General features: G+C 30.7%; 2 protein-coding genes across 4 annotated transcripts; one reads left to right on the top strand and one right to left on the bottom strand.

The window, feature by feature from the left end:
- Positions 1 to 656: 656 nt before the first annotated feature.
- On the top strand, positions 657 to 15598 carry LOC113516631 (glycerophosphocholine phosphodiesterase GPCPD1). 2 transcript variants are annotated; one of them, XM_031907905.2, is made up of 9 exons: positions 657 to 2246; positions 2446 to 2671; positions 5161 to 5370; positions 5845 to 5967; positions 6106 to 6240; positions 7657 to 7803; positions 12903 to 12934; positions 13489 to 13504; positions 15482 to 15598. In XM_031907905.2, exons 1-8 carry the CDS (start codon positions 1183 to 1185, stop codon positions 13490 to 13492), a joined length of 1941 nt encoding a protein of 646 aa, XP_031763765.1. In that variant the 5' UTR covers positions 657 to 1182; the 3' UTR covers positions 13493 to 13504; positions 15482 to 15598. The 2 variants fall into 2 exon arrangements, with proteins under 2 accessions (XP_031763765.1, XP_026756874.1); XM_026901073.3 differs by lacking the exons at positions 12903 to 12934; positions 13489 to 13504; positions 15482 to 15598 and adding an exon at positions 8541 to 11991 and having other exon boundaries at positions 662 to 2246.
- Positions 15111 to 23279, bottom strand: LOC113517031 (transmembrane protein 268). 2 transcript variants are annotated; one of them, XM_026901547.3, is made up of 5 exons: positions 22803 to 23278; positions 22569 to 22684; positions 21942 to 22454; positions 18310 to 18568; positions 18083 to 18222 (listed from the first exon to the last, which is right to left on the bottom strand). In XM_026901547.3, exons 1-4 carry the CDS (start codon positions 23128 to 23130, stop codon positions 18329 to 18331), a joined length of 1197 nt encoding a protein of 398 aa, XP_026757348.1. In that variant the 5' UTR covers positions 23131 to 23278; the 3' UTR covers positions 18083 to 18222; positions 18310 to 18328. The 2 variants fall into 2 exon arrangements, with proteins under 2 accessions (XP_026757349.1, XP_026757348.1); XM_026901548.3 differs by lacking the exon at positions 18310 to 18568 and having other exon boundaries at positions 15111 to 18222; positions 22803 to 23279.
- Positions 23280 to 24474: the final 1195 nt, after the last annotated feature.

Raw genomic sequence — 24474 nt, 5'->3', positions numbered from 1 at the left:
ATTTTTAGATAGCTACCTAAATAGATAATGCAAAATAGCGGTATTCGAAACCAAATGCTTTTGTAGTCGAATAATTAGTAATTACTAATTTTATATTTCGAATACTGAATTGATAATATATTAATATAAGTATTCGAATGATTTTAATAATTAATAATTCGACTACCACTAACTGCTAATACATCATTCCAGCGGTCAATTGCATTCGCTTAAAATGTAAATAATAAATTTACTTTATTATCTGATTAATTAATGAGTACCGATGAATTTACTGGGTATAGAGGAATAACACTTGGTCCTCAGGAATGGCAATGCATGAGGGGTATCATGGGTGAAACAGTATATTCTGTTATGTCTATAGTACTGCTCATGTCTATAGGCGACGGTTACCACTTTCCATCAGGTGGGCTGTCAGCTTGTTTTTCATTCTAAGTTGTATAAAAAAAACCGAATACTGCTAAATTTTACTACACATACAAAATTGGCAACACGATTGGCCATTATCAAAAAAAGAATACTCAGCGATTAGGTCGATTCGACTGCGTTCTTACTGACTCGTGGATGATTGAGTGATTAACCGATGAATGATTTTAACATGTAATGAATGAAACTAGTAATCGATAGAATAAAACATTAGTAGTTTAACGACTGAAAAACGTGGGATAATCCCTAATGAATTGCTCCATCGAATAATCAGTAGTCGTTCGTTCTCTGTCTTATTAGTAAATTCGCGCGTTGATCATGCAAAATTGTTTTTTATATATTATGGTTTCGGGGTCATGGTTTCTTTATTGACAGCAAAAATCGTGCAATTTGTAACGATTACATAGTAATTGCGCGATACGTAATCATACTTTAGCTTTCATATTCCTTTTTCTTTTCTTCAGTCTTGTCTTGTTTTTATATATAACAAAATAGTAATACCTCTATTATATTATATATTATACCTACGTGTCAAATAATAAACAATTTATTACAGTGCTATTTTAAAAAAGAATTGTTTTTAGATTATCTATTTGTAGCAAATTACCGTCGTATTTCCTGTCGTATATATACATATATTCTTATTATATTTATTTGCAATGACTTGTCAATAAATTTATTTTGTTATCTGTTTTTATTCTGATTATTATCGTTGATTTTTCATACATCAACGTTAATTTCGTAGTGAATGGACAAGTTATGCAACGTTGGTTTTTCTTAGAGGAGCATATAAAGCAAAAAGAAATTCTTCCAAAAAAAATGTCGCTGCAACAACCTGTGGCTGTTCATGAAGTTACATCACAAGAATGGATTTTTACCGTGTCTGCACCAGATGTAGGACCAAAGGAGAAAGTGTTTCTAACTGGAAACACTGCTGAACTTGGAGAATGGGATTTTAATAGAATGGTGCCCTTAGAGCAACAGTCAGAGACTAATTTATGGAGCAAAACCATCAAGATACCAAATACTTCTGATGTGCTGTATCGCTATGTCATATGTATACCTACTGAAGAAAATGATGTAATTGTTCGAAATTGGGAAACCAATATCCATCCTCGCGTCATTAAAGACTCAACACTACATCCAGTTGAAGATGTATTTGGTGCATATGATGGTAAACATAATATCAGTACAGGCTGGCTCACTACTCAGACTTTAATACAATTCAAATTTGCTAAGAATCCATTACATCTGAAGAGTCGGCTGAATGGGAGATTAATGAATATTAAAGTAACACCGGTGAAGTTGTCTTTTGGAACAGAACCACAAGTGGAAGACTCGTCATTGAGCACAGACACAATGGATGTTGAAATGCCAGCTGGTGTGTTTGTTGAGGTGTCTACACTAGACAATGATCCTTCAGTCTGCCGCTTGAGAGCCCAAGAACAATTTGGAAGCGAGTACAAGCCTAATGATATATTGCTTATTAATATCATGACTCCTAATCCCTTAGGTCTTGCATACCTTGTTGACTTCTATTCATATAGTAGTCGGGCATCTGCTGAAGACCCACCATGTCATATAGGATACACTTATATTCTCCCAAACATGTTTAAGCCTTCTGAAGGCACTTTAGAGTTACCTGTAACATGTAATGTTAAACACAGGCCACTGGGAACAGTCAACTTTGATTATCTGATTATTCGTCCATTACCTGAAAAGCTGTGTGACCTCCAGGTGTCTTATGCTAAACACTGGGACCCATCTTGGACTGGCTTGGAGGTTGGACACCGTGGTCTTGGAGCTAGCTTCAAAACAAAAGAGTAAGTAAATTTTTAATTGAAGTTTATTATTATATCTGATATGTATCTATTATTGTTTAAAACATATATATGATAACAAATGTGATAGGATAAAAATGATAAATATATTTATATTCATGTTTTCATTTTAACTGAATACTTTATGGCAAAAATATTTTTGCCTTGTTATTGTCATTGGATAACCTGTAATCATTTTCAGAGGAAATTCTATTCGTGAAAATACAATAGCGTCCCTTAAAAAGGCAGCTGCTAGTGGTGCAGATTTGCTTGAATTTGATGTTCAACTGAGCAAAGATATGATACCAGTTATATACCATGATTACCATGTATGTATTTCTATGAAAAGAAAGAAGGAGGTTGAACATACTGAAATGTTAGAATTACCAGTGAAGGACTTGACCTTGGAACACCTACAGAAATTGAAGGTATATAGCTGGATATAGGTTGATAAAGCAAAATCTTATTAGTTGCTTTTCAACAATGGTATCAACATGGTCCTTAATTTTTGCCTCCTCAATTTATTATATGATTTCAGTGTTATCTACTTGTAATGCCAATGCAATAATCATTATTTTTTAATACTTATTTCAATGTTATGTATGTATAAATTACTGCTTTGTTTTTTTTTAAAAAAAGAAAGCAGTAATTACAAAGCCAGATAAATAATATTTTTTAATCAAATTATAAAAATTACTTGCAAGCTACTGCATAAGGTTTATTTTACATTGTCACATTAAGTATATATTAAAATTATTACTATTACTCATTTTGAGGGTGGCACCCTGAGATTTAAAAAGTTTCTCTGCCTCATAATATATAAAAAAAAAATAGCATATAAAATAGCCTTTATCTAAACCAGTGACTTTGCCTCAACTATTTTCTTAGTCGGATTTCTTTTCACTATTTATTACCTAGCTTTTGAATATGTAATAGTCAATACAATCCATTTTTTCATTTTCATGTTAAATTTGTTTTATAGAAAAGTTCCTATTCATGAGTGATTTATAGGAAATCTATAATTCAAGACTTCATATAATATAAGGATTATTTGCATCAACATGTATTTTCAGCTTAGGTAATATAAAAATTTCATGCTAGGAGTATAGCACATATATAATTTCTTTGTATTCAGCTATGAATTAAGTATATTAGATACTGTGTATGTGAACATAAACTATTTAAAACACTGTATATAAACATACTATGTTTGTTGTTTCTAACAATTATTTCAACTTTATGCAGATATCTTCTTTAAGGTGAGTATGGTGCTTACATCATAGCATTTCATTTTACACTCCAAGCTGCACTGGATTCCTCAGAAGAAAGCAGTAACAAAGACAAGATACTCTCACTGTTGACAACTATGACAATAGATTCATTAGCTCATCTCCAGCAACAATACCATTGTCTACTGCAGTCACCACAGCTCCCTTCACTGCCTGCATCGATGTCATCACAGACACTACAAGCTGCGGCCGGGTCCATACGCCGGGACATAAGCATCATCCTCACCTTAAAGAAAATTAACCGATTAAGTTGAAAAAAATTACCAGAATCAACAAATGTAGTAAATTCGTAAATTCCTATTGACAAGTATATAATACACTAGCGGAAAAAATATCTCAAATTTTGGCAATTTTTTAAAATCTTTGATGAAAATGGTAATATTGGACTAAAAAAAGCAATTTAAAGCTTGAAGTTTCTAATTTTTGGTTGGGTGCATGCGTGCGTGCGTGCATGCATACGTGCGCGTGACACCTAAAAGTCCTATTTTTTACGATTTTTTAAAGTGAAAAAATCATGCCAGGAACTTGTGGGGAATTCATTCAAGTTTCTGAAACCCACCACCGATTTTCTGTGCAACCATTGGTTTCTGAGAAAAAAGAGAAAATGATCCATTTTCATTCATAGCTCAGTGAGAAATAGTCGTATCGAGACCAAAAAAAAATTGAAGCTAAGTGAACAACCTATCTAATCCATAAGGTGGTTAATTTGGATTTTTTTTTCAATGCCGTACACCAAAAATGAGATCGAAAAATTTTCGTAATATTTTTGCACGGTACTCATTAAGATTGCGCGATACATGTTACTTGGCATGTTTTTTTTTTGCAAGATCCAAAATTAGATTTTCAAGCTTAAAATTATTTATTTTTTTACTCCATTTTATCAAAGATACAGCCATATGAAAAATCGCAAAAATTTTAGATTTTTTTTGGATCCCTTTAAATTATTCCGCTAGTTTATAAACTTTAAATTACCCTATTTGAACTCGTTCTAGCATAATAATTATCCTATGTTCAAAGGACATGGTCTGCGTTTAAATTTTTTTCAGTTGTTTATGTGTGATTTAGTACCTAATATTTTAAACTATCATACGAAGATGTTTGATAGTTTCCTATTTATAACATATATATGATTTATAATTTTTAGTTTATAATCTACAAACTTAAGATAATCTACATCTATACTAGAATTATTGGGTATTTTAGTTCATAATTTTCAGGTTGGATGGACTGTACTTTGGATCTAATTTAAGTTTATACGTCAATAAAATTTGTGGATCTCACGATGAAAAAAATCCGATTAACACTCAAAATTTCAATAATTTTCTTTTGTACTCTGTTCTTAATATCCCGTTTATGTATTAGATTCTTACAATTTTTACACTGTTCAAGCTATAAATTTGGCTTCCTTAATTTGATTTTTCTTTGCTACTTCATCTGCATGAAATTAATTGTTATTATTGGGAACTCGTATGACACTTTAATTTCATCAAAATGTGTTAAAATATATTTAAATATAAAATATAATATACAAACTTTACATTCAAAATAGTGGTGTGATTAATAGGCGTATCTACATAGATATGCCTATTAATAATTCAATTAAAAATTGTATAAACTATGATTTATAGGTGTATCATTTGGTAGAAGGCCGTAACCATGAAATACTTTTTTTTGATGAAGATTTAGAAGAACATCAACCATTTCCAACTTTAGAAGATGCTTTAAAGAATATTGATTCACATGTTGGTTTCAATGTGGAATTGAAGTGGACCATGGAGATGGGTGATGGCACTTTTGAGTTGAACAATCCATTCGATATGAATACATATGTAGACAAGGTAATATATTAACAATAATACATTATAAACTGGTAAGATAAGTAAAGAGTACTGAAGTTAGCGATAAATATTTGGGCTAGGTATATATAAATAAATATCATATAATATATATAAATATCATCATGTCATGATGTCAAAAACGTCATGATGTTCTTTCACGCTAATCTTCAGAACCGCTTAACTGGTTTTAATGATTTTTATAAATATGTATAGTTTGTTCCAATTTGAGAAATAATATTGCCATTATAAAAAAAAAAAAAACTATATTAATATCTAGTAATTTAGTAATATCTAACAAAACTGACGCTTTTGCTCTTCGTTTGTTTTATTTATGACCTAGGCCACCACTGACAAAGATTTGCCTATTAGAAACGGGCACCTACCCACTGAATGAGATGTATTGGGTTTTCATTTTAGCTATAGGATTATTATGTAAAGTTTACTATCATTGATTGATTTTATATTTCTTCTTAGATTTTAGAAGTCGTCTTAAAACATGCAGGAGAGAGGCGTATTGTATTTTCTGGTTTTAATCCAGATATTTGCACCATGGTACGACAGAAACAAAACAAATATCCCGTGATGTTTTTAACTGTTGTAAGTGTACCTATGATCTATTTATTGTTAAAGTGATCTAGTATACCTACCTACTATAATTTTAATACATAATTTTAGGTCAATACTTTGAGTATGTAACTCAAAGGGTCAATATTCTATAATCAGTGTCATTTTTAGGGTATTACCAATAAATACCCAGCATACCGTGATCCCAGATGTCTGTCCATACCGGCTGCTGTGCAGCATGCGGTTAGTTCGGATATTTTGGGTGTTGTAGTACACACAGAAGATCTTCTACGGGATCCAACTCAGGTAAATGGAATATTTCTTTTGTATTTATTATTAAGTTCTAAAACTTCTCGATATTTATGGCATGTAGTAAACTTTTACTAGACTTCTAGTATACAATCCATAAATTTAAAGGTTTCATTGAAAACTATAAATATTTATTGCATATTTAACGATGGACTTTATTAATAACTTAAAAAGTAGAATATGAAGATAAATTGCATACTTTCTTTTTTGTTCTAAATTGTAAAAAAATCTTTTTACAATTGATTAGGTCACAATTGAAGTTATTAAAGCCCTTTTTTTGTAAAGCAAGATCTTATATTACGGTCTATTTTATTTTGGTACATTAGAAGAGATTGATAAAAGTAATTATTGTTGTGGTTTCATGGTTGTTTAGTATAGTGACGGCTTAAAATAATATTAATTCAGAACCTAAGGTTAAAGTGTAATCTGCAACTAGAATTTTGACCTATGCATAAAATGAAATCATATCTAATAGACATCAAATTATATAATTTTAATCTCCTTTTAATTTTGATCCGATGGTGATTTCGATTCTATTGCGTCAAAAATGAAACTGCTGGTCGACAGTTGTGACGTTTTTTTTTTTTCCTAACCCTATTTGTTTGCTTTAAAATATTAGTCATCTACTTTAAAGCAAGCAGTTTATTTTATATATTTATATTAGGTCAAAAGCTTAATCTCTTCTCTAATTTCTTCTTCTAATATTTCATTGATCTGAGTAAAATACAGTTTGAAATGGTGTCCTCAAACCGACTCTTATCCATGGTCTGTAAGTAACGTCTCCAGTCATTTACATGTTTTAAAAAACATCTGTGTATTGGTGTTTATACAGTTGTTATTTTCAATAATACAAAAATCACATCACTAACTTGGGTCAACGACCTCGTCTGCAAGCACTTTATTTTAATCTTATCAGAACGTGTTAATAGGATTATTTTCTTTATGCTATTATCGAGAAAGAAAACGTCTCAGGATTTGTTGGTGGTTTGTAATCCACCGAGTGAAATTAAGATTGTCACCTCTTTACATAAATAATACCACAGATATCACAAATATGATTCGTTCAATAAAATTGTCATATAAAAGAACTACGAAAAGGTAAAAAAATAATACCATTGATAGTCTGTTGATGTACAGACTATACAAATAAAAATAGATTAAATTTTTCCATTTGTTACTAATCCTATTTATGAACTGTTTATAATTAAAAAAATCTTTACCACCTTTTCAATGATTTATATTAAAATAAACTGCAGTCTCCATTTTAATTCGTTTGAGTTACAAACATCTTTACAAACTATCGTATTTATAATATTAAAACTATATGGGTACTTACGGAGAATTTTATTTTGTATATGTTCCGAAACCTTCATCCATCCAGTGCAATTCTTTATATTTTTTATATTTTTGCAGGTGAAATTAGCCACCGATGCGGGTTTAGTTATATTTTGCTGGGGCGATGATAATAATGATAAAAACACAATTAAGAGGCTGAAGGAAATGGGCCTGCATGCTGTGATATATGATAAGCTCGATCAATATACCACTAAAGAAGTTAAGGTAAATAATTTGTTCTTTTAATGTCGTAGTTAAAAATAACACCTTGCTATTAGAAAATAGAAGTATAAGTATGAATATTTGGAATTTATTATTAAATATATCTATTTCATGCACTTTTGAATCACAATAAGCCATTGTACTGCATACAAGCCTAGCAGGTATAGAAGAATACAAGTTACATGTTTTCTTATATATCTACTATACCTTCAAGCTAATTGTCTGCACAAAATACAAGCACATATAATATTTTTTACTCTACACAAACATAGTGATAAAACATTTAATTTTAAAAGTAACATACAAAGGCGAGCTTATCTCTAAGAGATTTCTATTAGCAAATCTTGTCGCTTTTAAACTTTTTTCTGTAGTGTAATAATTTTTTACCCAAAACCATTCTAGATTCTTTAAAAAATTAGACGAATTCTATTAGATTGTAAAACTAAGTAAGTATCAATTATTATTAATTATTAATTATTATCATATATTAATTATATTATGATTTAGAAATAATTTATGTCTTGTCAGGCGACAAATTTTTTAACTCGGTTTTTCTAACATTGTTTCGTAACTTTGTTCGGACAATTAAAAAAATTTACAAATATTGTGAATATGTCAGCAGGGAAATTACTATTTCTGTTTTGTACATTTTAATAATTGTAGTAATATATGTAAATACCAACGCAGTGTTATATTTATTTTTCTTCTATTCGGCTGATCACAACTCTGACGGTGAACAGGAGAGCATATTTCTGATGGAGGCACGTGATTCGCAGCGAGAGCTTATGCGACTGGCCGCATTAGACGGTCTCCCTGCCACAGAAAGTTCGACTACGGTGCAGACCGTCGCCGAGTCTGCAAATCGACCTTTCCTTGATCTCTCAGTTCGCAACAAAATACAAGAACGTTCCACTGTCACGTCGCTCGAGTCACTGGCCTCCTCTATAGATCTTAGAGAAGAGGTTCCAGATAAAAATTTGAAACGTAACAGAGATATAATTACAAATACTGATAAGGATTATCAAGTAAAGGAACAGCGAAACTATTTTCGCGATTTATTTACTGCAGGTGACAATAACAAAGAACTGCCGAAAAAATCTCGTAAAAACGATAGTGAATAAATTTTGTTCCTTTATTTACATATATCTTTAGCAATATTAATGAAATTATCGTTCTTGCTCAATTGTCGTCTTTCAATTTAATCATTACATCAAAACAAAAATAAATATAAATTAAAGATTTTTAGTTCAATATTTGACACATATTTTTATTAATCATTATTGAGTGTAACGTATTACGAATTGCTTTATGATAACTTATAAAATATCTGTACCCAGTGTGGTAATGAAGGTAAACTTTTTCTATTACTACTGCTGTGTAATTAGTAGGTAAATTTTGGGAACAATTTGAGATACCTAATCGTCGGCCTAATTATCAGAATGCTTAAGTCCTTCTGGATTAACTTTACAGAACAAGTAAAAACTGTTTATTTTTACTATACGGGGAAAATATTTTAATGCAATTTTGAATCTAGTAGTAAAAATGATCAAGGAATTTAATTTCACAATTGATTTTTGGATTTGCAAACTAGATTATTAAGAAAATGGAGTTACGATTTTTTTTTGCTGCAATTGCAAATATTATTTGGAGTTTCAAAGTGCAAGTGGTGTTAGGACTTTCTATTCTTTTTATTATTTACTTACAACATAGTAGGACATATTTTTATAATAAAAGTCAATAATGTTATTGCAAAATATAATGAAATTCATGTTTTGGCAATGTATCAAAAAACTTTCGTGCTTATTTACAGGGTTCATCTTTAACATTGTTTTTTGGTAATTTTTTATGTACATCATCGTCATTGTGTATAATTCATTTTTGGTGACACATTTTCTAACAGACTAACTGTTTAAAAACATTCTCTTGCATCCTCTTTATATTTATTCCCTTTGCCATCAAAGAGATATAATTCCACAAGGAATTTTCTCGCCTTGATGGTATCCCAGCACATCTTTCTCTTTGCTTACGTTTCTAAATGAGAGACATTCTGTCGTAAACTTTCTTTTCTTTCCAGCTCATGTTCCAGAAATGTTTCACCATTTTTATCGTTCTTCTTTCGGAAGTTTTTTTTCATTGTAATTTGACATCGCTGTTCAAACTTAGTTTGCAATTGCATCTACCTTTGATATTTCTTTCGCTGTTAGGCTCAATAAAACTCCTATTATCTATTTTCTTCTATATAGTTCTAAATTCCTTCCTAAATATAGTTATCCTTTTTTCCTTTATTCTTTATGTTTATTGACACTCTAATCCTGGTTTTAACTTTTTGTCTCTTGACGGCAATTGAGACATTGTATTTTTTAACCAAGCGTTGGCCCACAGTGTTAGTCTGTCGTTTGTCTTATTTTTCAAACCTATTGAGATGTGTTGTTTGTCGTAGTTAATGTCGTAATGTTTCAGTCACAGTCTGTCCTATGGGTTAATTTCTTCTGATGGATTGACATCATTAGTACATATATCTTCCATTTTTTCTTGTCTTTTACTTAATAATATTTTTATCTTGTTGTTGGAAAATTACAACATAAATTAACTATTACTTTTCAAAATACGGTATTAAATATTAATACAATAAATGTTAATTTCAGCTAACTTATTGCTCTTAAAGACACGCTTACACCTTACTGCATAGGCGAAACCGTATTGAAGTTAGGAGTTAAGCATTTTGCGTATTACAAAATGGCAGTCAGGAGATAGGTTGTTTAATTATTAACTCATAACAGTTTAGCTGTATTTTTGTAAGATATATGAAGTAATTCAGTGGATAGGCTTCAAAATACTCTATTAGATGGCATTAAAAGTCTGATATTGATATTTTGTGGAGTTACGCATTCTGATAATTAGACCGACGTAATTCTATAATACAAAATTAGTTTTTCCAGGCTTTACGTCTAAATAAATATTCTAGTCAAAAGGTATTGAAACACATCAAAATGATGATGTATTTCAATACCTATAGTACAGGGGTGGACAACCGCCAGGGGAGGTCGATCGCGACTATTACTCTAGTCCATCTTGGCAAGGCAAAAAATATAAAATTTTTACTAATCTAGCGGAAGATGCTCAGACGCAATGCTCACACTAATATAAATAAGTAGTTACTCAAGAATAATTTTCAGTTTTATGTTTTCCCTCTTAAAAAAATAAAAAATACAATACTACATCATTATATACTGAACTATGTTGTTTAATTTGAGATATCAAGAAATATGTAATTAGTAGATCGCACAGGGTTTCGTCAGTTAACAGTATATTTGGGTCTAGTCAAGTTGGCCACCCCTGCTATAATATTAAAACACCTTTTAGATTGGTAAAGTTATCATAATGTTATTCGTGTCATTTTGATTTAATTATTTTTGTTTTGTACTGTTGTTTGAATTGATAATATTTACTTAGATTTTGTTTTATAATTATTGTTTCAAAATATATTTTACTCATTTATTCGTTTCAAAACCTGTGCGATTAAATTATCTTTTGTGTAAGCAATACAATTTTTGGTATTTTAGTAAATATATATTAAAAATTAAAAAAGTGATATTTTGGCTATGCAGAAAATATTCATTGCAGGTCATTAATTTTTGTTAGTAAAATTATAAAATATACTTATTTATATACCTACTATAAATTTTATATTACCTACAATTAATTTTATCTTACCTACAATTAATTTTATCTTACCTACAATTAATTTTATCTTACCTACAATTAATTTTAATAGCCACTAATTACAATATGTATTTCATAGACGCATTCATATGCAGGGATATAGTCAAATTATATTTTTTTTCAGATGATCAAAATTATAAAATATACTTATTTATATACCTACTATAAATTTTATATTACCTACAATTAATTTTATCTTACCTACAATTAATTTTATCTTACCTACAATTAATTTTAATAGCCACTAATTACAATATGTATTTCATAGACGCATTCATATGCAGGGATATAGTCAAATTATATTTTTTTTCAGATGTATAGTCTGTGATATTTAGCCATTTTGTATTTGTACTACAATATGATATAAATATAAATCAAAAACCTGATTTTAGATTTGTATATTGTTCGATATCATAATTTGAATGTGGATCTCTCATTTTATTTTTTAATAAAATAATATATAGACAATCTTTGTTTTATTTACACTTATCGCTTTCTTAATTTGGTGTTAGTGGTGGGGGTTAGATATTGTTAGGTACATTTATATTTTATATATCCAAACATTTTAAAGATTAATAATAAATATTATTTAAGATTGGAAAATGTAATCCTCTTGTAGAACAGATCTTTGATTATATAGATAGAGAATCGAGTCTCAAAAACGGGTCATCTTTTTGTCAGCTAATTGTCGAAATATACTTACTGGGGGAAAGGGACTGTTAGTAATGGAGACTAAAAATCCCATTGCTAGCAATATACCCAACCAGGTCGACCTCCTCGTGGTTCGCCCTGGAAACTATCATAGTTAATTGCTGATGAATTCATCATGATAGGCTAACTGGACTGTTTTCATTCTCATTGATCATTCTTTACTGGTGTTCCGGCAGCGTATCCCGTTAGTGCAGGCAGGGTTACCATTCCATTTAGACCCATCAAAAAAAATACTTACGCCCATAATGTATCTTGAAGTATGTATATTTATTTATTTATTTTATAAATGAGTTTTTACGCATTAAAAAGATGCAAATATTATAAAACAAATAAATATAAGAGTTATAAAGGAAACATAACTATATATATCATGTAAAATTGTACAAAAAAATCACCCGCTTTTTTTTAAGCATTTGTATGGAGACACTATCTATATAATCTAAGGACCAGATCCAACGGAATGTCATTCAATTGACAATCGGAAAAGGTTCGTAGATTTGTTCTAATATCTAAATAAATGATTGGCAGGCCGATGCCCTCATAGTGGCAAATAATCTTATCAAAGGATTTAATTTTTCAATCTATATCATATAGGTAAGAGTTCAATGCAAGGCAATTGCTAAATTCTAAAATGTTTTCAAACATTTTAAACATGTCTGTACATCAAGGATTTGCCAAGTTCTTCAATTAGTTATTCAAGGTGTGTATTGATTAGAAATATGTATACAATATTTAAGACACACGTCATCTTCGATACCAGTGCAATTATTAAGTACGTTGGCATAACGTGATAAATTACGTCATCGTACTTCATAATTTAATTGGTATTCTGAGGACTGTCACTGGAATAATAGCATATATGGGATGCCGTGAATATGTCGATGATGACCACTTTCCATCAGATAAGAGGCGTCAGTTTGTTTGCCACTATACACAATAAAAAAACTAACACTTGTTAATTTGTTAATCTAAATTTTACATAGCCGGTTGTCGATTTTTGTTTTGGCTACAACTGAAACTTTCAATAATAAGGATTTTCTGAGATTAAGTTATTGATGAAAGTTCGAGATGCAAACGTAATTTGTTTGAAATTCAAATGTTTCAATTGAAAATTTCGCCTTAATCTTTAACGAATATTATTTAACACTTTTGTTTATCCCATTGTTCCCACGGATAATTTTTAGGTAATTGAATATTTTTAAATACTAAATATGCAGTTAAATAATAAAATGTTTCTAATTTCACGCTGCCTAGTTGAAGAAGAAGAGAAGTATGAACTGCAGATAAATTAATATTGAGCACCCTAGAGCTTTTTCTCTTAGCACACAATTACCTCCCCATAATTATTCACTTTGCTAAAGGCTAAACTATTCACGCATATTTGCCATATATTTTTTTTTTTATTTTAGGTAATTATAATTAATTGTACAAGTTATTTAGTAGTAGTTATTATATACCTACCACAATTACCTTATTTTTTCTTGCATAGGTACAGATAACTTTAGTCTATAAATGGACATAAAATTGAAATCATCTAAAGCAATGTGTCCTTACTGATCAACTAAACATGGTGTAAAATATTACTTAAATTCCTACATCCTTTTACGAACAGATACCTATCTAAATATAAATACCTACTTAACTATTCATTCCACATTCGGTTTAATATCCGAACTACCATCTATTTCATGCTGCTTTATTATTGTTACATGTTTTGTAAAACCGAGTATATCTAGTGCAGAATGTTTTTAAAATTACTCCCATTAAAGAGGATGTTTGAATACTGTAAAACACCATTATGTTAATTTGTTTTTCTTAATAATTTCAATACTACTACTAAAATTCATATGAGAATGTCGCCCTCCTGGTGTCAAGTTTAAAATTACGAGTAGCATTAAAATAATAAATCCAGTAAACATTGGGGCAATTCTGAAACGCCGTTTCTCTAAACCCATCCCTTAACCTATTATTTCGTTAGTTCAGCGAAATTACTGTTTTATGGACTATCATACTCTAAATTTATAACAATATCTATTAGAGATCTAGTTCGTACCGGTCCCTAATATAAAGGTTTTATTTTATTCAATTGAAATTTTGATTTTAAAGATAAGAGTATAACTAGGCGCCATTTGTCTAATCGTTAGACAAATAGCGCCTCAGATTCGGCCCCATTATTTGCTATCAACATCAGCAGGACTTGCAGATAACAGAAATAAGTAAAAAATACGTTATACAGGCAAATATTTTAAAAATTATTTGTTTCTGATCATCATATCAGCCGTTAACTGTCCACTGTCAAACATAAGCCTTCCCTATAAGGGGTTTTCCTTGTAGTTACGCTTGGCGGGCGGGTTGGCAACCGCAGTTTTTTTTTAATGGATGATAATGGAATGGCAACCCCGCCTGCGCTATCGGTATACACCGGCGGGGCACCAGTGAGGGATGACAGGTGAGAATGAAGCAGGTCAGTTAGCCCATCCTGACAAATTCAACAACGAATCAATCATGATGGTTTCCAGGGGGAACCACGTGGAGGTCGACCTAATAGGGTTTATTCTCTAGCAATGAGGTTGCTAATCCCCATTACTAACAATCCCTTCTCCCCCCTGGCAACCGCAGTTAGGCTTTTAGTGATGTTTTAAGAAGGATGCTGCTGCCAACTTTCGACCATTAATTTGAAATAGTATACACAAAACTCAGATGTACTTATATTGTGAAATTATCGATAAAATCATGACCCTAAAAAGGAAATTAACTGATAAGTCACTTCATCGTAGACAGTCAGACTTATGTATGTACACTTACAGTTTTTTATTGAGGTAATTCTGAAGTAGGTTTGTTACACAAAAAAGATGACAGATTAAAAACAATTTGGGTTATAAAATATAATATGTATTTTCAACAAGACTTATCAAAGTAAAATGTGATAAACATTTAAATATCATTTTCTACTGAACTATTAAGTACTTAGTTACTTTTGGACGGAATGTTATTATTGAATCACAACATTGGAATTTTAATTAATTTCACAAAATACCTAAATATTATAAAGAATGTATATTATGTACAGTAAATTCATAAATTCCTATCTAATGTGATATGCATCGCAGACAAAATTGATATCTTAGAAGTCAATCGATCCAATTTAGTTGTGATACGTAATTATTAATGACTTAATAATATTTTAGTCCAATGTCATAAGCTAATAATGTACATAGTAAAGATTAATACTAACTTGTTTTTCTAGATATGGTGGAACAGAATTTAAGCAGTTAAATAATTACCTATTACAATCAACGTCAGCTCCCAAGATATCAAAATAATCTGACGGTGAATTACATTATAAGTTAAAACGAAGCCTTACATTTGCACAGTAAACTAATGTAATAATAATGTAGTAGTTATTTATTTTGACGAAACGTAACACATAAATTTGTATGTATATCTCATTTTATTCGTGCAATTTCTTGGTACAATAATGTTCAAGTGAACTTAAAACTTATATTTAAAACTGAAACTAGGTAAATGCACACTTGAATATACCTATTTATTGAAACTGGATATCAACAATGTGAAATGTGACCGTAACTGGTAAAATTATAATCAACATATTATAAAACTGTTACGGTTTTCAATAATAACCATAATATTTATATTTTCTAATACCGTATACGTTTACCTAGATGAGACATAAAAAATAAATATTTTGCTAATAGGTACACTTGATTTTAAGCCACATGGAGTCCCCTAGACAATAATAATCTCGAGTCTCTCTACTTCTAAATAAGTATATAGATACTTAGATATTAGTGAATAGTTACATTATAATTTATGTTAGTTTTTAACACAATAATATAATATATTGTCTGATATTAATGCATAATCTGTCATTTCCTAAAACACTAATTTTTCACATGAGCAAAGGGGCTCCATGGTGTCGCCGGGTACATAAATAGTAACTTATATTGCCTATACCTATAGATAATTCAGGACTGATATCAATTATATGCTTTAGTGTTCGGTACACAGATGGGATTCAATATAAGTGCGCGTTCACCTTAATAGTACGTGAAAGAATGTCAGATCAATTATTAAATTTAGTATAAAATTGTTCTATATTTTTAAACTCGATTTCATATACGACGATATGGCAATCTTTAATGACTTGTTTGACAAAAAATGGCCAAACAAATATTAACTAAAAATTAAACATTTAAATATAAATAATTCAAAGTAAAATTTATAGGTTGTTTACAAATTGAATAATCATTAAAAATAGATTATTTTCATCTTTTATATATGCACATACCGTAAGATATAATGCATGACATTATTGCAATAGCGTCGTATATGAAATGGAGTAAGTTTATTTTAATTATGTACTCTGCTTAAATCGTTTAAAGTGTTCAATAATAATTAAGCCCTTTGGTTTATTATAAACACATTTAAAAAAGAATAAAAAATATAAATATTTATAATATGTGTATATATAAATGTACATCTCTTATGACTAGTTGTGTAATAATGTGATTTTGAAATAATTTACATTAGAGATTCTACACCTGTAACTTTACATGTTCTTTCTAAATACATTATCCACAACCATACATAGAACTGTTACTCAAATTGTACCTATATAGTAATTATATACCTACACTAACGCAATTTCTGTATAGAAATAATGTGTAAAGTATATTATTTTCCACTTCATCCCAATATCAGTTTCCTCTGAATTATACACAATGGTGATAAATTAGAGATAGTTATTAATATGTAGTGTTTATATATTATGTAATCTATATTTTGATGATTAATGTAAACATTTTATAATAGATTCAAAGAACTTGTATCAATCATCACTACTTCGCGTGATTACTATTTTTTGATTCCATCATTTTATGTCGAAATGTATAATGGGTCTTTTTATAACTTACCATAGAATAAGCCAATATCGTCCGATTTTATGTTCACCATATAATAAAATAATTATGCAAAGACATAGAGATGGTTTTAATGTTCGCAATAGTAACGTAGACAAGAACAGGATTAAGATATTGCGGACGTGCACGGAAATTTAAATCATAAACTATTACATATATTTTGCTCTCCGGTTATATCGTGACGTAAAATCATATACGATATTGTGTTATGCTATAATGAGCATATAAAAAGATATATTCAATTGTAAGCAGCAAGAATTGTGTGCAAAGTGTAGGTACCATAAATTACAAATTGTGAAGTTTGATATGATCATAATATGATGCCAATTTTAAAGCTTTTAAATGAACATTATAAATATTTTTGAAATATACAATGTATATAATATAATGTTCACAAATTTTATTGTTTATTTTGGCGCCGAGGTGTAAATTTACTATACAATCGAACATAATAATTTAATATATTACTTATTTGTTACTCTATAAACTATTAATAACAACCTGAAGTTTAAACATTGTAGTTTAATTAATTATGCAAGTTACAAATATAATGAATTTATTAATCCTATAAAAGATAAATACGTTTATGCATATGGCCACAAATTATAATCTATGACACTTAGCATTTGATAGAAAATAAAATGAAACTTTGTTTCTTACTTAAAAATGTATAAATATTAGTAGAAGTAAAAGTATTACATATATAAATATGTATTGTTAAGAATGTATAAAAAGAACATTGATATAGAAATACAGTGGGTATACTCATTATTACTTCTTATTAGGCTATTCTTAAATGGACGGACATGAAATATAATATCTCCGATATTAGGCATTAATACAGTTGCACATTCGGATTGGGCAATGTGAAAAATTTTGAGATGCCCGCAGGCGGCTTCGTTTGTAGGTGCTCTTCTATAAACTGACAAGGGCAGACATACTTCTCTCCATGACGCCCAGGCACTGTAGTACTAAGATTCAGTCTATTTTTTAAAGCATATGCCCCCCACCGACCCACATATCGCAAATATAGAAGTGCACCTCTTTCCTGTAAAAAAGTATTTTCAATATTAAGTTTTTTTTTTATTAAAACAAATTGGATTTATTTGTCCATGTAACAAAAATATAGACTTGCCAAACGTTAAGCTGTTTGGTCAATCGAGACCACGGCGCCTGAGCCAATCGTTGCAACGCGGACAACAAGCGCGTGTATCTCTGGGTTCTTTGTTCCGCAAAATCTCTTCAACATATTGACAAGGGCATAGCGCATGTGTTAAATGACGTGGCGCTGCGGGATTACCACCCTCCTCATCTAAAGTCCAGTCGAGTCGGCGTCGCAGGAAGTCTTTGCCCCACCGCTGCAGATACCGGAGGTACACTTGCTCTGCCATACCCTGTACATTCATATGCCTTGCTTACCCATTAACGCTACTAACACCCTATGAACAATTTACTATTTTGCAACAGCTACATTATTGGGAGATATGTTACAAGATTGTTGTTAATAGAAATATTAAATAGATTGCAAAAAGAAAAGAAATGGAGCAATATTGTCTTAAATAGTAATTATATTAGTAGTAGTCCGATATCTCTAGAAAAGTAATATATGATAGGTACCCACGTGATAAGTACAGTATGCAAACTATGTAGTAGAATGCGTCATAGAAGTAGTATAACGTACTACGTACTGACTGGCTATGCAATCATAAAAACGAGATAAGAAAATGGTTACATTAGTGTGCATGTGACAGGTCTGAATTTATATGGGATTTAAATTACAAGTTAGAAAAATTCTCGTATTTGTTGTAATTATAATTTCGATTCGGGGACGTTCAGAGCTTTATTTGTATTAAATTAGATATTTTACTAATTTTTATAAAAAATATTTCTGATTGTTCTATAATATTGCATTTAAAAACATAAATGTTTACAGCGTAGGTAATTACGTGAACAATTTGCAATTTTGTTTATTTATTTATTCTTTATTGACCACATTACAAAAAATGAATGATACAAAGGGCGGACATAATGCTATATAGCATTCTCTCCCAGTTAATCTTTACTTTATACCCAAGAACAGCACACTTTAACCAATTACATTCGCTTCCAACTACTTAATTACATTTCAAAATGTAAAAAACAATAAGAATTTATTTTATTCCTATTCCGCATATTCAGCTTCGAGTTTATATAGTGTTGACGAATAGCCTACTTTTCTATCTGCTAACATTTATACATGTATGTATGTTTTTTTTTTCTCTTTTACACTGCCATTTTATATTAGTCATAATCTAAGGTATACATATGCATACGGACACTGTTATTAATTATATTACTTTAAGTACTACTTTTTTTTTAAATGTCTACTATGTAAAATATCACTTACGACTAATTAATATTGCTATATAGATAAATATTTCAAGCGTACTTGTCGAAATAATATTCTACAACGTAATATTAAATATCGGCAAAAACTAACAGCCTCATTTTAATAAAAACAAAAATGTTTACTTTTTAATCTTTTTCACTTCACATGTATAGTATAATTAAGAGGTTACACCCTAAACCGTCTTTTAAAAAAATATTCATGCTCACTTTTTTACTTTATTCGAGCAGTAGGTACTTTATATTATTCTCAATTTCATGTATAATATAGTATATGTTATATACATATGTGTAAGTATTTGTTATTTATATATATTTATAAGTTTTTTTATGTAATTTTAGTATGTATGTATATCAATAATTACTAGTACCGCATTCGAGTATTTTGACACTTCCCTATGGTTGACTGGGAGAGAATGCTTTTAGCATTAAGTCCGCCATGGACACATATTTGTATTAATGTATAAATAAATAATAAAATCTATATAAATAAAAAATAAAAGTTCTTTAACACTAAAATGTAAAAAAAACTTTTACAAGTAAAAAAAGAATTGTTGATCAAATTAGGGCCCTGTTATCAAAAGCATACAAAAAAATATAATTTTCGATGTTTTAAGTAATTTACCAATTATTTTTCTTTAAAAAACATAACCGGGCTCTTACAATTAAAAAAATATTAAGAGAATCGACCCAACCAGCCATTCTCAAATAGCTTTACTAATGAACAAAAATTTTACTTTTATATTCGTGCCTTTTCCTTTAGTTTTTTGAAATTGAATTTTTCACAAATCAATTCATATAATTTATTTTACTAAAATAAGCCCTAAGTCTGGAGTATAAAAACCAATCTGTATTCATATGTGCTCTTATTCCATAATTAAAACTTTGTTTGAATTAAAAATATTGTTAATGCACAGTGTAACCAGATATCCTTGCCCCATTTCCTTTAAAATTTGCAAATTATAGAAATACCAAAGCCTTAAAAAATATAAATATTAGTCACACACATAAATAAATAGTAGCATCAGAACCTACACCTGAGATTAAATACAAGATTAAATACAATTATGTTTATGACAAAGCATAATATGCATAGTAATTAATTTAGTGACATTGATATATACATGAAGTACCTATAGTAAATGTTAAATTTAAAAACAAGTACATGTATGTTATCGTTTGGTATAACATAGGAACTACCCATTTCAAAAAACTTTTTAGGCATCTAGTTATAAATTTTGGTGCATGCAACATGCAAAGTTGAAAAGATGGTGTGTCATAGGACACAGTAATAGAATGTAGGTACTCTAGGCATAGTTTAGGTATATTTGAAGCATATATCAAGCATATCAGGTAGTATATGAAGCATTCCAACAAGGAACCATTATCCAATAAAGGAACCATACTTATGTAAGATGTTTTAATGGATTATGTATTTACTACATTGACTATATGATATATACATATATATATAGCTGACTATGCCCATGTGATCAAAATATATCCATTTCAAATTGTATGGTGTATGTCAAATTTCATGATTACTTAAGCCATTAAAGAACCAGAAGGTAGCAAACAAACAAATGCACTTTTAAATATATAGTTTTAGCAAGGATTTTATATTTATTTACTAAAAAAGCATTTGACATTCCACTGTTTCTGCCTACCCTAATTCTTATTAGAAATTGAATTGACAGGCATAACAAATATGTATGTATGCATGTAAAATATATTCTGTTCCATATCCAAACATAAATACTATAATAGCATGTGAAATGTAATCTAAGAGACCATTTATTTTAAAACTCCCAAATTATATTAGTTATAATATTGATAAATTCCACTTATTCTTTAATTGTTTAGGGAGAGATGTTTAGTATATTTTTTTTATAAAATTATCAAATAAATTAATATTGGACTTTATATTTTATTTTGCTATTAGAAAAATTAAAATTAAGTTAGTAAATAATAATGTGACATTGTACAATGCTATAGTTAAATAAATATTTACCTATATATTTAATAATTCCATCACCATAATGTAACAACACAACATAAAGAGATAATAAGAATCGAGTATGTAATTAATTTAACATGTATTGGATAAATAGATACAGATAGAATAAGAGGAAATATATTAGCATGAGAATGTTAAGGATATGGCATTCAGACAAGTTTATTTGTAAACATTCATGACAAAATAAGAAGAGTCTATTGTTTATTATACCCCCAAATTTAAAAGTTATAACTAATAAAAATCATACTTGCTGCTATTCCCTATTTGGCTAATGCCTAGATTATAATGGATATTACATTTACCTAACTTTATTAAGTCACACATGATCCTAAGGGAACAGAATGTGTCATAAAATAATATCATACCTGTTTTCTTGATAGCCTTGTTGATTGTGTCCCTTGAATAACAATGTCATTAGCTGGCACATCTAACCTTTGTTCCCATCCTTGCATAATAGATTTTCCTTCTTCACTCTCAATGAAATGTTGTATGTGGGAAATGCAAGGTCCCGAATCAAAATATATAAAACATAAATTAACTTTATGACATGAAAGTTTTCCTCTGTCATCTAAAGCCAATACTAATTTGTGTTTATTGAGCAATTTATTTACAGTCGCTAAGCACTGTTCGAGTCCTTTAGAAAGTTTCAATTTAATCCACATACATAAAAAGATTGCAGCTGCATTCAGAATAAGCCATAAAATTCCAAGTGAAAATAAAAAAAGTCCTGTTAAACCAGAAAACAGTAGGGCTAGTAGTACAAGAAATGCAAGGCTTATCCAACAGACAAGGACTCTCTTATAGCAAATATTATAGAGTGTGAAACGAGCATCATTAACAAGTAGCTCCATTGCATGAACATATTCTTCAACAGTGAGCTGAAACGGACATATTAGTTTTAGATATAAATGTCTGGAGCAAGCCTCTGATTTTGATAATTATCATATTGTAGTACATATTATTAACAAGCAAATTCCTATATTACAACTTACTGTAAGTCCTTGAGCCATTAGTTCTTCTGGCACTAATTCTGGACGAAAATGTGCTGCAGTCACCCATGGCCATTTAGTATTGACAGGCAGTAATGTTACGATTATTTCACCATTGGCTGAAATGATAGGAAATTGTGAATATTTTAAGGTAACTCTAGTCATACAGGTTGCTAGAATTTTATTTATTGGTTAAGCACATTAAGTTTTTTATCCAAATAATTATAAATTACTTACTAAATCCTTGACGAATATTGACAAATTCTACGTTCTTAGATAGTGTACTGTGAGTCACGGGATCTATATTTCGATCTCCGCGTTCAAGATTTATCTGTACAGTCTCAGTTTTTAAAACAGCTGCTGGTTCAGGGTTTGAGACTTCTGATGTGCTTGGAACTGAAGTAGAAACAGCTCCAGTGATTACTTTAGTTTCTAGAGGGATATTTAGGTTTGTTTGTTCACTATCGTCATCAAATTTCACCCATTCTTTTCTCGAAATATCTTGATTAGTACCGCCATTTGAAGCATTTATTTCTGGAGGCTTATTTAATTCTACATTACTCATTGTACGAGGATAAACTATTTTCGGGTTTATTTATTTTTAAAACTATTCTTATCTACATACACTCTAGCGACAATATAAATGAAAGAATTATAAAGTTGATTATATCAACTACACAACACACCTAATGATTTATGTCATAATTTGATTTGACAATGACAGTTTGACATATGTCAATATAATCTAAATTTCATTTCAGTGTTGCATACTTATTGGTACCAAAGATACAGAGGTACATATCTGTCACGTCTGAATTACATTTTGTTGTAGTATTTTAATAGATGATTGTTAACTGTTCGCGACATTATTTGTATATATGTAATCGTAATTTATAGTTGTTAAGTCCCTAGTTAATCGTTTCTGTATTCTGTTATTTTATATAGATTTTACATAGATTTAAGATAGTGTAAGTTAAATAAAGTATTCCTTTGCGTGTTGTCATTATTACCTACGAATAGAAATTGTAACAATAAATAGAATTAAGAAATTGTAAATTGCAATAAATAGACGCTATAGAGTACCGAACTGAAGAGACACGCGTCTCGTTCATTCTCGCCCCGTCCCGCTCGCACAGATCGCTAACGCGAGTTGGAAATGTTATCGTGCGAGCGGGCGGGTATAAAGATAGGCCGCCTCCCGTCGAGCGGCATTCGCTTCCGGGCAGCGACGCACTACACTCGAGAAGAAATAGGACAAGAAGAAAAAATACTCTCTTCAGACGGTACCGGAGGCTTCAGAATAGTAATCGCTGTGTTTCACTCCAGCCTGAACCAACGCCCCTACAGTCCACGCTCACCGTACGGCAGTCCACACCGTTCATCGTGGTCCTTCGAGCCGGATTGCTGGAGGAACACCGTTGGTACATCGAGAAGCCGGATCGCTGGAGGAAGACCATTCTGAAGCCGGATCGCTGAAATGCCGACTACGAGAAACATGAAGTCGTCGCAGCAAAAAATCGCCGTCACCGAAGCCACAACATCCGCCGCCACCACGTCGACTACGGCCGCCGGAACGCTGTCCGTCGCTGCCACGCCGTCCGTTGCTGCCACCACGTCGTCTGCGGCTGTCAGAATGTCATCTGTCGCTGCCACGTCGTCTACCGCCGCCACCACATCGACTACGAACACGTCCGGCGATACGACGACCACAGGAGCCACGGAGACTACCGAAGCCACAGGAACGACAGAGGAGACAGCAAGGAAGAAGGAACCGAAGCACGGCACGGCACGCACGGTTCGCACCACGGCCTCGCAGAAGAAGAAGGCTCTGGCCAAGGCACGGGAGGAGCTACTTCGAAAGGAGGTGGAATTGGCCGCCGCACGTGTCGCCGCCCTGGAAGCCGAATCA

The sequence above is a fragment of the Galleria mellonella genome, unplaced genomic scaffold, assembly GCF_026898425.1.
Source record: "Galleria mellonella isolate WM207_F2 unplaced genomic scaffold, CSIRO_AGI_GalMel_v1 utg72, whole genome shotgun sequence".
NCBI classification, from domain to species: Eukaryota; Metazoa; Arthropoda; class Insecta; order Lepidoptera; family Pyralidae; genus Galleria; species Galleria mellonella.
The sequence above is the reverse complement of the archived record's forward strand: the minus strand, read 5'-3'. Positions and strand labels throughout refer to the sequence as shown.

Bases quoted from the DNA above. Each gene is read 5' to 3' on its own strand.
- LOC113517031 (XM_026901547.3), bottom strand. From the start codon at position 23,130: ATGAGTAATGTAGAATTAAATAAGCCTCCAGAAATAAATGCTTCAAAT. The intron at 22,685-22,802 runs GTAAGTAATTTA...CTATCATTTCAG, and splicing joins CAATATTCGTCAAGGATTTA to CCAATGGTGAAATAATCGTA. The intron at 22,455-22,568 runs GTAAGTTGTAAT...TGTCCGTTTCAG, and splicing joins TAATGGCTCAAGGACTTACA to CTCACTGTTGAAGAATATGT.
- LOC113516631 (XM_026901073.3), top strand. From the start codon at position 1,183: ATGCAACGTTGGTTTTTCTTAGAGGAGCATATAAAGCAAAAAGAAATT. The intron at 5,371-5,844 runs GTAATATATTAA...ATTTCTTCTTAG, and splicing joins TGAATACATATGTAGACAAG to ATTTTAGAAGTCGTCTTAAA. The intron at 5,968-6,105 runs GTAAGTGTACCT...TGTCATTTTTAG, and splicing joins CCGTGATGTTTTTAACTGTT to GGTATTACCAATAAATACCC.